The sequence below is a fragment of the Exophiala dermatitidis genome (assembly GCF_000230625.1).
Source record: "Exophiala dermatitidis NIH/UT8656 unplaced genomic scaffold supercont1.8, whole genome shotgun sequence".
NCBI classification, from domain to species: Eukaryota; Fungi; Ascomycota; class Eurotiomycetes; order Chaetothyriales; family Herpotrichiellaceae; genus Exophiala; species Exophiala dermatitidis.
Window position 1 is genome coordinate 1012768 of NW_008751653.1, and position 12206 is coordinate 1024973.

General features: G+C 52.6%; 5 protein-coding genes across 5 annotated transcripts; 2 read left to right on the forward strand and 3 right to left on the reverse strand.

Moving 5' to 3' along the window:
* Positions 1–150: 150 nt before the first annotated feature.
* Positions 151–1122, forward strand: HMPREF1120_09106 (uncharacterized protein; the record flags this gene model as incomplete). Its single annotated transcript, XM_009163383.1, has 1 exon — positions 151–1122. The coding sequence occupies one exon, from the start codon at positions 151–153 to the stop codon at positions 1120–1122; it is 972 nt and encodes a 323-aa protein (XP_009161631.1).
* Positions 1123–2263: 1141 nt separating this feature from the next.
* HMPREF1120_09107 (uncharacterized protein) lies at positions 2264–3684 on the reverse strand (the record flags this gene model as incomplete). The annotated part of the gene is made up of 2 exons (XM_009163384.1): positions 2264–2480; positions 2579–3684. The coding sequence occupies 2 exons, from the start codon at positions 3682–3684 to the stop codon at positions 2264–2266; spliced, it is 1323 nt and encodes a 440-aa protein (XP_009161632.1).
* Positions 3685–4702: 1018 nt separating this feature from the next.
* Positions 4703–7138, reverse strand: HMPREF1120_09108 (phospholipase A2; the record flags this gene model as incomplete). The annotated part of the gene is made up of 1 exon (XM_009163385.1): positions 4703–7138. One exon carries the CDS (start codon positions 7136–7138, stop codon positions 4703–4705), a length of 2436 nt encoding a protein of 811 aa, XP_009161633.1.
* A 594-nt stretch (positions 7139–7732) lies between these two features.
* Positions 7733–9646, forward strand: HMPREF1120_09109 (exocyst complex component 7; the record flags this gene model as incomplete). Its single annotated transcript, XM_009163386.1, has 1 exon — positions 7733–9646. One exon carries the CDS (start codon positions 7733–7735, stop codon positions 9644–9646), a length of 1914 nt encoding a protein of 637 aa, XP_009161634.1.
* Positions 9647–9815: 169 nt separating this feature from the next.
* On the reverse strand, positions 9816–12121 carry HMPREF1120_09110 (uncharacterized protein). The gene is made up of 5 exons (XM_009163387.1): positions 11737–12121; positions 11535–11616; positions 11314–11442; positions 10887–11214; positions 9816–10719 (listed from the first exon to the last, which is right to left on the reverse strand). The coding sequence occupies exons 1-5, from the start codon at positions 11943–11945 to the stop codon at positions 10229–10231; spliced, it is 1239 nt and encodes a 412-aa protein (XP_009161635.1). The 5' UTR covers positions 11946–12121; the 3' UTR covers positions 9816–10228.
* Positions 12122–12206: the final 85 nt, after the last annotated feature.

Sequence of the window (12206 nt, forward strand, 5' to 3'; positions counted from 1 at the left end):
TCATTCACTTATTTCACGTCTCTTACACGTTTGTACCTCATACTATTTCACGTATTCTCCATACCTACCTCGCCATCACTATAGTTCTTGCTAGTCGAGGCCATCTACCGTACTACCTCACAGCGTCTCACATCGTCGCAAACACCGAACATGTCCTTCGCGCCGACTCAATTACCCACGCCCTCCGACACGCCGCGAGCCATGGACCAAGACGTCCCTTCTCCAGCCTCATACTATCCGAACCATTCCACCAGCTGGACGCCCGTTGACAGCATAACACCCATCTCTACAAACCCGTCGAAAAAGAGGTCACGCGACGACGAACACGAACACGGTGACTCGGGGTCGTATTTCACTCCTCCGGCTCCAGCTCCTGAAGAGGAACCCATCTACGGCGAAGGCATGGTTCTCATCAACCCGCGAACAGGAATAGCCATATCCGCAGAGAGTCAGACCGGAACCTGGTACGACGAGAAGGTTGAACAGAAGGTCAAGCAAGAAGAGATTGCGGCTGCTGCCGCCGCGGCGGAGCCGAGACCCACGATGCCCATGAGTCGGAAATCCATGCGTCTATCTCAAACCTCGATCCGCTTGCCCCTAGATACTGGGGTTGCTTCTGCGCCGGCGAGCCCTCCCAAGACAGCCGTAGACCATCGGTCCGAGTTTGACGAAGCTACCCTAGCACTGGGAATCGGATGGACCAAGATGTCTTCGGAAGACGAGGCGATTCAAGCCGCTGCTAGAGGCTGGGCGAGATATTTAGACAACCATTATGCCCGAGATATTCACGGTGCCCAGATTCTACTCAAGAGTTCTGGACTCAATGCGTATCTGGTGGGTGCCCAGGAAGGTTATTTCTTGTTCTCCGAAGACTTGCTCGAGGGCAAACTGGTTGGCAGAACATGGGAGACTTGTCTTAGGCATTTGAAGTCTCAGCCTATCGTCTTTGAAGGAGAAGAGGTTCTAAGAGCGGAGAGAACTCCTGGCCCGGAAGCCGCCAGAGTTCAGCAGCAAAGCAACGGCACCATGATGGAGAATTGGGCAGACTATAACCGATTGAACAACGTGCAGGTTCAGGTCCAGCCAGTTGCTGTCTCGCATGGAGGGATGGAGCTCGATTGAGATATTTTGGAATTATTAAAAAAAAGTCCATTACTGCTCTTGGGCAGAAATGCCGGTTATGGAGCCGAATCCATGCCAGTGCTATACAGTGCCATACGCTGGCAGCGATTCCCGCGCACTGCGATACGGTCAGAAGGAGGTGTCCTCCTAAACCGACCCGACCGTCACGCTGGCAGTCAAGCTCCGCTTTTCCCTCCTTAAGCACCTGCTTGCTGTCACAGTAGCAGGCACTGGAGCCAACCTCGGTCAACCCAGATCTGCAGTGAGCACAACTTGAAGTGAACGCCGGATCAATTCCGCGCGATGCTTCTGAAGTCGCAGACGGGCGTGATTTGATTTTTATTGTGTGTGGTGTGGACTACCTGGTAAGGACTGCCAGTGTGGATTGTGGACTGGGTCTAAGGCTGCGGACCTCTGACACTGGCACTGGCACTTCCCACAATTTATTATTACTGTACAGATCATCTCATCCGTCTCTAAATAAGACCATGTACTGTATCCAAACGGGGCGCAGGAAAGAGGAATCGAACCTGCTGTGGCGACATATCGTTACAACGTACGCTGGCTTTCAGCTACGAAAATAAACAGAGGAGAAATGGAACGACTGAACATGAGATGCCTATCAGGGAAGAACCCTCAAACTCAAAATGTGATATCAAGATTGAACAAAACTGAAATTTGATCAAACTCGAGTACCCTCGAAATCTGATGTCAAATTGAACAATTGAAACTTGAACTGCAGGCCACTCGTCACTGCATATCGTGTTACTGTAAGACCGACCACTGTGGTGTGCATTGAATTGCTTTGGGTTCTTTTGTAATCGAGGAGGAATACTAGTAGTAGAAGCATCGTAGGTACTAGTAGTAGAAGCATAGTAGGTACTAGTAGTCGTACATTCATATCTCTCTTCTGCCAATTGGAATAAGCTCGGCCGCACCGACATGGGCATTAATTAAAAGAATTGAAATACAAAAAAAGATTATTCTACGGCTGGCATCCAAAAGTAGGAAGACCTCTCCAATGACTCCTCAAGGGGACGACGTCTCTTGTAAAATGGGGCTGGCCTAATGCGATGGACGCTGAAAGGTATACGGCAGATCATGGCCTTCGTCGTCCGTGGTCAAACGGAGAATATTTCCATTATTTTTGCTCGAATGTGTTCTTGTTCTTGTCCTTGGTCTCGATTTTCGGGACCGCAGAGATTCGCGGGATGAAGCCGAAGACAGAGAATGGAGACTGACTCGGGACCGGGCGGAGACCATGCGCGAGTTGGAGCCCAGAGTCAATCTGGAATTGGATCGCGCGTTTGTCGTTGGCGGCAGCACCGTAAGAGTAGGCCGCGAGTTGGTATTTATGTCTGTGTCGTTTCCGTGAGTTTCGGTTCCCCCATCTCCCTGTGTAACACCATTATGCTGGTTGTCGTTATTGTGGTGGTGGTCATCATGTTCGAAAGACGAAAGTGAAGGCGGCGCCGCCGAGTCCTCTGAGATCCGCCGCGGCGGAGGACGATGGTGCCGCACAGAGCCGGAGTTCGAGAAAGTCGATGCGGCGGATGACGAAGACGAAGATGAAGGCAACAGATTGTCACGGCGCGGATCTGGGCCTGGATCGCTTGCTATGCTGGACACTTCTCCCGAGTTCAAAGATGGGTCATAGGATGCCGAGTCATCGGCATCTAGATCAAGTAGGTCGACGTTGACCGATCTCATGTTGCGCAGCAGCTCGGCGAACATGCGCATCAAGGCTTGAAAGTCTTCGTCCGTGAGTGGCTGCGAGGAAAAGCGTGCTCGTTCATATGCGGCCAGAAAAGCCACGGTCAGAGTCGTGTCTGGAACCACATCCCTCTCTATCAGATGTCTCAGGTACTGACGCATTCCCATTGCCGGCGGCCGAGCGAGCTCGTCAATCACACGCGGATCGGGCATCGGAGTCACCGTCCCATCTGGACTCAGTTCGGCGGCCGTTGGGTCCACGGGCACCAGACTGACGGCCTTTGCTTCAATCAGATCCGTCAACTCGTCCACGACCGTAGCATATTCCAAATTCGGCATCTCTTTCGACGCTGGGCTCGACCATCCTGGATGTGCTATCTTCCCCCACGGCGGTTGTACATTCTGATCAGTATATGAAGCCGATGGTGACTTCGTCAACGCCAGCATCCGAGCAGCCCCTGCGGAAGCGGCGGGTTCGTGTTCGATCCGCTTACTGCGTGGCCGAGCCTGGTACGCAATCACGGCGCTTCGGTCGAGGCAATCCTGTATCAGGCGATGGACACGGCGGCCCGGCAAGTCCTCCTTTTCAATCGGCATAAACGTCTTCGGGATGTCCTTAAGCACCGACCGATTCGTGTAGAGGCGGGAAGCGTACATCAACGCCGCGATCAGCGCCGTCAGTACATAGGCGCCCGTGATGAGGAAGATGTCGAGCAGCCGGTGCCGTCGCCATGATTCGTAAAGCGCATCCGCCGGCGTAATGCATATGAAACTGATAAGGATCAAAAACACTATCGTGAATGAGGTGCTGTAGAAAATGCGGAAGACCACCTGGCGCGCTCGTGCCATTTCGATCCTGGCGGTGGGCGCGCCAGCCTCATCTTGCTGTGGGTATGATACTCATGTACCTTATCTTATTGCCGTAGTTGGATGCTAGACACTAAGACTAATCAACGAGGATGAATCTGTAATGTTGCTGGACGAAGGTATCATTTCAAGTTCAAGTTGTATTTACCGCTGCGCCCGGACGGCAACGGACACAGACGACGTCAATCGGGCTGTGGAGTTATTAGTCATCGGCCAGACTGGTGGTGCATGTCACGTGGGAGACAAATCTTGTGCTGTGCTTAGTCATTTGGTTCGATTGTTGTAAGCAGTGCATGGTTGCGGCGCGGTTCTCTGTGGCCGGGAAGTGCAACCATCATTGAGAGCATAGCCACGAGCACAGACGAACGCGAAGAATGCTGTTGGATCTTTTCATGCCCTAAGATTGACTTCATACTCCCGAAATCCGATAGTACGGACTCACAGAGGTGATAACACTCTTTACTGCCAATACTACTACGAGTATAGGGTTTACAGCCGCGCGGATGTGTCGCACAGGCATCTGGGTATCCCTCCATCAGCCAGCAATCGGCTTTTGGAATACAACCTGCACAAAGTCCTCCCATACAGGCCACTGAAGAACCTGATGGTCCATATCCTACCCCCTGTACATCCAACTCCTTCCAGAGCGTGCCAAGGTATTCATCCGAATCACGCAAGATGCGTCTTGTTCATCAGGTGGTTGGATGCGGTACGTATATTACCCTGATTTCTGACCCCATGAAGCCGTTGGTCCATATCGCTTGACCCTGTGAAACCAGCAATCAACCACACCTCGGAAGGTGCTCAGATCTGATGGTGTCACTGCGGTCCGTGTCAAAAGCCATATCAGGTTATGATATGAGCCCGGAGCATCCAATTGCCCGTATTGAGGTGCAGCCACCCTTCCGACAACAGGCGGCAACACGGTGTCTTCCGGTAGTAGGCAGATTTTTGTGCCGTATGTGTCACCAGTGCACATACAATCTTGACAACGGCAATATCAACGTATTTCACTGCCTGTAAAACTGTCGCCGTATTCCCTCAATTTGATCTTCCACCTTTTTGCAGCCTGTTTTGCCTCGCGCTCTTCACGCAGCTTCTTCTTCCGCTCATATACCGCGCGCACTGTACGTTTCGTGACATCGGCGCCTTCTTCGAAATTTGCCTTTGCCAAAGCCACGACTTTATCGATTTGTTCAGGCGTATAGACAAAGTTCCAGGTCGACATGTAATCTGTCTTGTCGGGGTCGACTCCTTCGACTTTCGGATTCGGGATCAAGGGAAAATACACGACGGCAATGCCGGCTTCAGGCTGCATTAGGTGGAAGGTAGAGTCCTCCTCACTGTCCCATGCCAGGCGTTTTGACGGAGGTGGTTCTTCAACGGCCGACCGCTCGGCCTTTGTGCCAACCCAGACACTGCACGCACCAAGACTAGTCTCTGCATCAGGGCGATTGCCAGTTGTTGGGCTTTCTGGAACACTGGAGCCAATGGGTTCTTCGTCGGCCTTTTTCTCTCGACTTTCTTCTCGTGCTTCGGCCACTTTCGTGGCAGCTTCCTGCGGCGACGTCGCCTGCGCTTCGTCCAGAACAAGTGCATTCTCCTGTGGTTTCGAGGATGACCTCGGCCACCCCGCGCCGACAGGCCACCCTTTCACTCCGCGTTGTTTCGCATACCCATCAACGACGGAGAGCCAGTTCTCCTTCTGTATGTCGGCAGAAGCGTCAAAGGCAATGAGAATCTCAACATCTCGTCCCGGTCGAAGTAGTGGATATATTGGGAGGTTATTACTCATTCCGGCATCCATGAGTTGAAGATGGTCTGTCTTGAATACCGAATCCGGACATGTCGAAGGCAATTGGCCTTTCATTCCGTAGACAAAGTTTGGAATAGTCGCGGGCTCGATTGGATGGATCTTCAAAAGATCTTCATTCTTCTCTTCCAGGAGGCCATCTAAGCCTGCAAAGCCAACGATGCCGAGCAAAGCTGGTTTGATTTCCTTGTAATAGTGAGCCAACGTCGCGCAGAACGCGGAGCCCCAGATCCCCAGCAGAAGACTTTGTCGGATTTCCGGCAAGGCTACTCCACTGTCAAGCAGCTGACTCCGGCCGTCCTTGAACGGTCTGCCCAGACTCCATGTCGGGATCCCAGCGCCGAACTCTTCGCACCACACTTCATAGGGATGCATCTCGAACCATTGGAACCATGCCTCTCTCCGTGCCTTGTCTTTGATTTTTTGTTGCATTGCCAAATCGTCTTTTGCCTCTTCAACTTCTTCCTCATCCACGGGTATTTCATGACGGACAGCGGTGTAAATCGGAAGCGGATTCTCGCCATTCTCCAGGTACATTCTCTGGTTTGACAGTTTCAAGTCCTCAGCATGGACATCGAGGTCACCGTGCGGTACCAGCAGACGAGCAGCGAGCAAAAGGCTGTATATATCGACCAGGCCAAAAGAGGATCCCGGATCTCCTTTCAGCTTCTCGATAAAACCGCTGAGAATGAACTTGTTTGTGGGAGCACTGGTCACCAGTTTCAGTGCCGGAGGCGGGAATGCAATATGAGTGCCCAGACGGGCCTTCAAGTGCTTCAGGAGTGTCCTGAGGTCCTGTTTTGCCAGCGAAGAGAAATAAAGTGTTTGAAGCCAGCAACTCCCACTCACCCCAGCCATGTAAGTAACACAGTCAAAGAGTCCAGCATCCTGCGCACATAAGTAACTGCTTGTGCCAGCTACCATTGCGCGCAAACCACCACCGCTGCCACAGATGGCGATCGTAGGCACGTCGTCCGGGTGCACATCGGCCTCGTTCAGGTCAAGGTATTTTGCCAGTGCTTTCACTACATGTTCTTTTCTTTTCCGCCGGAACTCGAGTTCTCCTTCTCCCAAAGTATCGCCGACACGAACTCTGGCATCCCACAATATTTCGGGGTTTAATTCCGGGTCGTGGGCTTCTTGCCATATTTCGTCCGCCAGAGAGCCTGGCAGCATGGACAACTCGGCTTGAAGCTTTTGAATTCCTTCCGGGAGCACCTTGGCCCAGCCGGGCACAACATAATCTGTGATCTTGTCGGGAATGGCACTCCATTCTACTGAGGTAACTGCATCTTGAAGGTTGTAAAAGTGTCGCGAAAAAGATACCCATGCGGTTTCATCGTCGGCTTCAGCTTCGGGACCAGGGGCGTAGCGGTCAGTTTTGCTATCGGGTTTGCCAATGATTTCCACATTGGCGCGATCTTCGGATTGGGCACCATTGCGTCGTTTACGGCGCGCGTAGGATACTAGAGGATCATCTTGAGGTACGCGAGCGTCTGGAGGGCTGTCGAGCCTGACAACAGTTTTCGGCCGGGAAAGGCTGTGGACGCCGGCGCAAGCGGCTGCAACCAGAGCTGTCTGGCGTAAGCGAGAAGCATTGAGGAAGAGTCTTGCAGCGCTCATCGCGACCTCAGCGCTGCAGAGAGGAGGACGTGTCAACAGATGTCGAATTCCATACTAGGAGAGCAGGTTGAACTCGAGGCAGGGATGGATTGATTTGTGTTCAGGTTGAGGTAGCATCTCATCATGCCACTGAGGCTGCGCTCGTGCCAGTGCTTTTCACGTAAGTCCAAGATTTTGTTGGGTTCGACCACTGGAAGCCTGAGGTGATGATGACGTCGCGGAAATGGCATCCGATCTGTCTATCATCTGTCTGTGCCTGGACTAGACCTGAAGCAGTATCTGTGTTGCTGTTCACAAAGTGTTCCTAATGCTTGTCCAAATATCACTAAAAGAACCTCAACGACACCCTACTTTCCCAGCCTACACCGGCAAGGGTATGACTTATCTTGCTCTGCATTTAATCCACGACTCCGGACTGAGAAGATCATAGAGGTTGTGCAAGGCTCAGCGCTGCTTAACCGTCTACTCCGAATGAGCCAATACCAGTTGCTGTAACACGTCCCAGGACATTCCTGTTGCACCAGGGGACGCTCCTGTTTATAACGAGGTGGATTCCGCGCCGCTGGGTGGAGCCTCCATCTCAGTTCATCAAAAATGCCGGCCTCTCGCAATGCAGCATTTGCAGAAGAAAGCGCGGAAGTGGAAGTGCTAATAGCATCATTATCCAAAACCAAAGACTTGACGAAGCGTATTGCGGCGAGTCTGGCTCGCTTGGACGCCAGCGGCAAGATTGTGAAGGACGCGATCGGGCCGATCTACAACAACACTCAACAACTGCAAGTCACAAGTCGCAACATCGAAAAGGTCAATGAAGCAATTGAGCGACTCCGGCAGCCGCTTGACGCGCGCGGGCGGGAAGAAGGAATCATTCGGGCAGGTCCCAAGAACTCCGGACTACCACAGTATCTCGGCGCGTTGCGACGGATAGACAAGGCCTTGACAGACCTCACATCGACCAACTTGAGATCGAACCAGCAAGCAATTTCGGAATTCCACAATCTACTACTAACCGGAATCAATCAACTAAACGACACATACCGGCAGATGTTACAGGAAGACGCGCAACCGATCGAGCCTCTCCACTACATCACGAAACAAATACCATTTCCGACGATCGCGCAAGAAAAGGTGCAGTACTTGAACCAAATAGCGAACGCCATCGCCTCTGCGGGAGCCCAGTCAGCACGGTTAGGGCAGCGGGACGACGACGCCGCGGCACGCATCTACGCCGAGATCAGAGGCGAGTATCTCCAGAACAGCCTGCAGAACCTGGCCATGGCCTCGGTCAGCACATCCAAACGACGCGAGAACGATTCGGCCGTCTACCGCGAAGGGTCCAGCGGGATCGGGGCATACGCCAATGCCATGGAAGCCATGTTTCTGGCGGAAGCCGAGAACACATCTCGAGTCTTCCGCGGCGGCGACGCCGGCAAAGTATTGTCAATGACATGTGCCAAAGCTCTGTCGACATTCAGCCGGACGCTATCCGAACTAAACAGCGTGATCAAATCACGCATTTTAACCGACTGTTTCCTAGCATACGAGATCCTCGACCTGATCACCCCGCTCAGCTACCGCCTCGAATCGCGCACTGGACAACTGCGACCCCAGATTTCCGACGCACTACGACCTGTACGGGAAACGGCGCGGTCGTCGCTCAGCGAACTGATCAACCAGACCAGAAAACAAGCGGAATCAATCACGACGCTCCCACCCGACGGCAAGACGATCCCACTGGTGGCCCAGACCGCGCAACGACTTCAAAACCTCGCCACATTCGACCGACCGCTTCTGGTCCTGTTATCATCCATCGGCGATGGCAAGTGGAAAAATATGTCCTCCACTACCACTGGTGGCATGTCTTCACAATCCAGTTTGAATCTGGAACTAACCCCATCGACCGAAAACCCAACACTACTATCTCACTATCTACTAGATATTGTCGACACACTGCTCAGCACACTCAACGCACGCTCGCAGTCGCTGCACTCGAAAAAATCGCTCCAGGGCATCTTCCAACTTAACAACGTGGCCGTGCTGACGCGGGCGGTGCAGTCGTCGCCGGACCTGGCGCAATATCTGGGTATATCTCCGCACAACGCGAAACTCGAGGCCTTCCGCAAGTCCGGGTCGTCGCTGTACCTGTCGGCATGGCGCGACCCGTCGACTTACCTGCTGGATACTATCCACACCTCGGGCGCGGCGCGTCCGCTGTCTGGTCAGGCCATCGATAGCACGTCGATTGTCAAGTCGCTGTCGTCCAAGGACAAGGATAAAATTAAGGAGAAATTCAAGTTGTTCAATGCCAGCTTTGATGAGCTCGTCGTCCGCCACAAGTCCCTGCATATGGAGAATGAGGTCAGGAGCTCCATGAGCCGTGAGATCCAGGCCATGATCGAACCGCTTTATGCTAGGTTCTGGGATCGGTACCATGAAGTCGATAAGGGGAAAGGGAAGGTTGTCAAGTATTCGAAGGGCGAGTTGTCTGCTATGCTGGCGAGCTTGTAGACTACTAGCATAAGGTACCTTGGCCCATCGTGAGGAGACGGAGCAGGGCGCTGGTTACCGTGCTATCAGTATGGGCGTTTGGAATGTCTGTGGCACAGGTATCTTATCAGACCAGACCGGAGCGTTGCAGTGTGCAGGGCCACACGATCATGAAACAAACGGTAGCAGGCATGGTATAGCACAATATTGTATATCCCATGGCCAGCAACGGAAAACCATTCTGCCTCCGCTCAGTTCGTACCAAGCAGGTTGAATCAATATATTTTATGCCGGACATAGTTGACCAAACTTGATATCATCCCAGCCAATACGCCGGTCTGCTTTCATATACATCAAATCCCTATCCCTCACCAGTCAGATTACCTTAGACTGGCACTGAAACCCCAAAACATCTCAACTCCTGGCCCAGACGAACCGAAACTCGCAATTGGTACACCACACAAAGGGTTCGCAAAATGAAGAACGCAGAATACCCAGTACGGAATTGTCAAAAATCCAGTCGCAAACCCCTATTCATCAATTTCTCGCTTTTGTACAAAGATCCCTTTTCCGTGATTCCCATTATTGTATTGTGGTTGACCGTCAAGATCCGCGGTACATTTCCACAATCGCCCTTTCGTCCCGCTCTCGGTCTGGATTGAGGATGAATCTAACAGAGCCTTCTCGGCCCCTCTCGCCTGCACGTTGTCTCACGCCGCCACCCCCAGGCAGACTCGTGGCAGCGGTACTTCCACTTCCCGGGATACCAGCGCCAGAACTACTATTCGTGCTATTGGGACTTGTGATATTGGCGTCCTTGGGACTGACGTTCTTACTGGACCCACGGGAATGCGACCCGTTCAGTCCTCCTCTGCCCGGGCCTCCGTTCAAGCCGCCCGCCTGGCCGAGGAGACCCAAAGACGCGTCTTCGGGAGAGGTGCCGATCCATTCCGTGTATCGCGGTAAACGTTTCTCTTCGGACTCGACGTTTAATGGGATGCGGACTTCGAGGAACCTATCCACGGGGAAATCGGGTCCGACGGACGTCATTGTGCGGTGGTGCGTGTAGAGTTCGAGGAGGTCGAGAAGGGTTTCTATCGCACACAGATTGAGTTAGTTTGTCTCTGAAGATGCGTTCTCATCTGTAAATAGCCGCGGATCACATCCTCGTTGCCGAGCGGCGTCCCCCAGCATAGCGGGAAACTGGTAGATCGAAAATCCGGCGCTGCCGCAACGAATAAAAACATAAGATTGCACGTACCCATGACCATTCCGCGATCTATTCGCCAAGCCGCATAGTCTTTCCCCTGCCAAAGGTCCTTGTTTTCTTCGCCTAGCAGCCGTCCAGCGAGTTCGAGACACGCAAATGCCATCGTGGCCGTTTGCTGTTTGAGCGGCGCAAAGGTCCGATACAAGTCCAGTGACATGACATATGCAGTTTTGACGACCCGCGAGGTCTTTTCGTAATTGTAGAATTTCGCCAGCTTGATCAGAAATTCCTGGGGATGGCGGTTGCGGAAGTCGAAGCCTGAGGCTTCGAGCATCAAGCGTTCAAGCCCGATGATGGTGCGTGATTGATGTTCAAAGACCTGATGTCCAGCACAGACTAAGTATCAGCACATCTGGTTGTGTTTCCCTCTCCGGCCAGGTCCCGAGGTAAGCGACTCTTGTGCGTTTTCGTTACGTACCTGATCGTCTGGCGATAGATGTTCCTTGCGGGGAACTTTGATATTATGTGCCGCACAAAGAATGTCGCGCGACTTTTTGAGTGTGTCTTCGATCTTACAGGCGGTAAAGAGAGCGGCGGCCGCAGCGTCCTGTAGGGCAATGTGACGTTTGTCAGATCAGATCATTCAACCACACCTCTGTCTTCGGCGTCGCCCATTCTTTGGGTTGGATCACGACTTACCACGAAACTGTACTCGCCATCGGAATGCTGCAGACGGAACTTGTGATAGTACACCACCGCAGTGTTGAATGTTTTGACTGGTCTGTACGCATGGCATGGTTAGCCACGAGATCAAGGGAGATCGGATAGACGAAACATGACTAGCAAAAAACAAAGGCCGGTCGTGATGACAATATCAATATCTTGCAAGACTTCCACTCACAATTTCAACGCTCGTCTGACATTGTCAATCCACTGCACACCCGCCAACCTAATACTGTCCTCTCTGGCCTGGGAGACTCCCGTGTTACGTAGACAAGTTTGAATCTCCTGCTCAAAGACATAACTTTTGGCGACTTGGACAAAGTTGGGAAGGGGACCACGTCGCCTGCCGGTCCCAGTGTTGGTTTCACCGCTGCCGGCCCCGTTCATCGTGGATTGATGATTGAGAGGATGAGGATCTATGCCACCACATTCGCACAATGTATGTCTGCCGAGTTGGTTTCTCTTTCGAAATGAAAATGAGGACTGGTTGTTTTGGTGGCTCCGAGTCTCTGGACGGATTCACGGTCTTGAACTCGAGGAGTGGGAGTCGGAGCGGAATCTCGTCCAGTACAATTGTAGTAACACTGCATTATTGCGGAGCCCATTTGAACGACTCGGAGCGGAGAAACTTGTTGGCCTTGGCAGCCT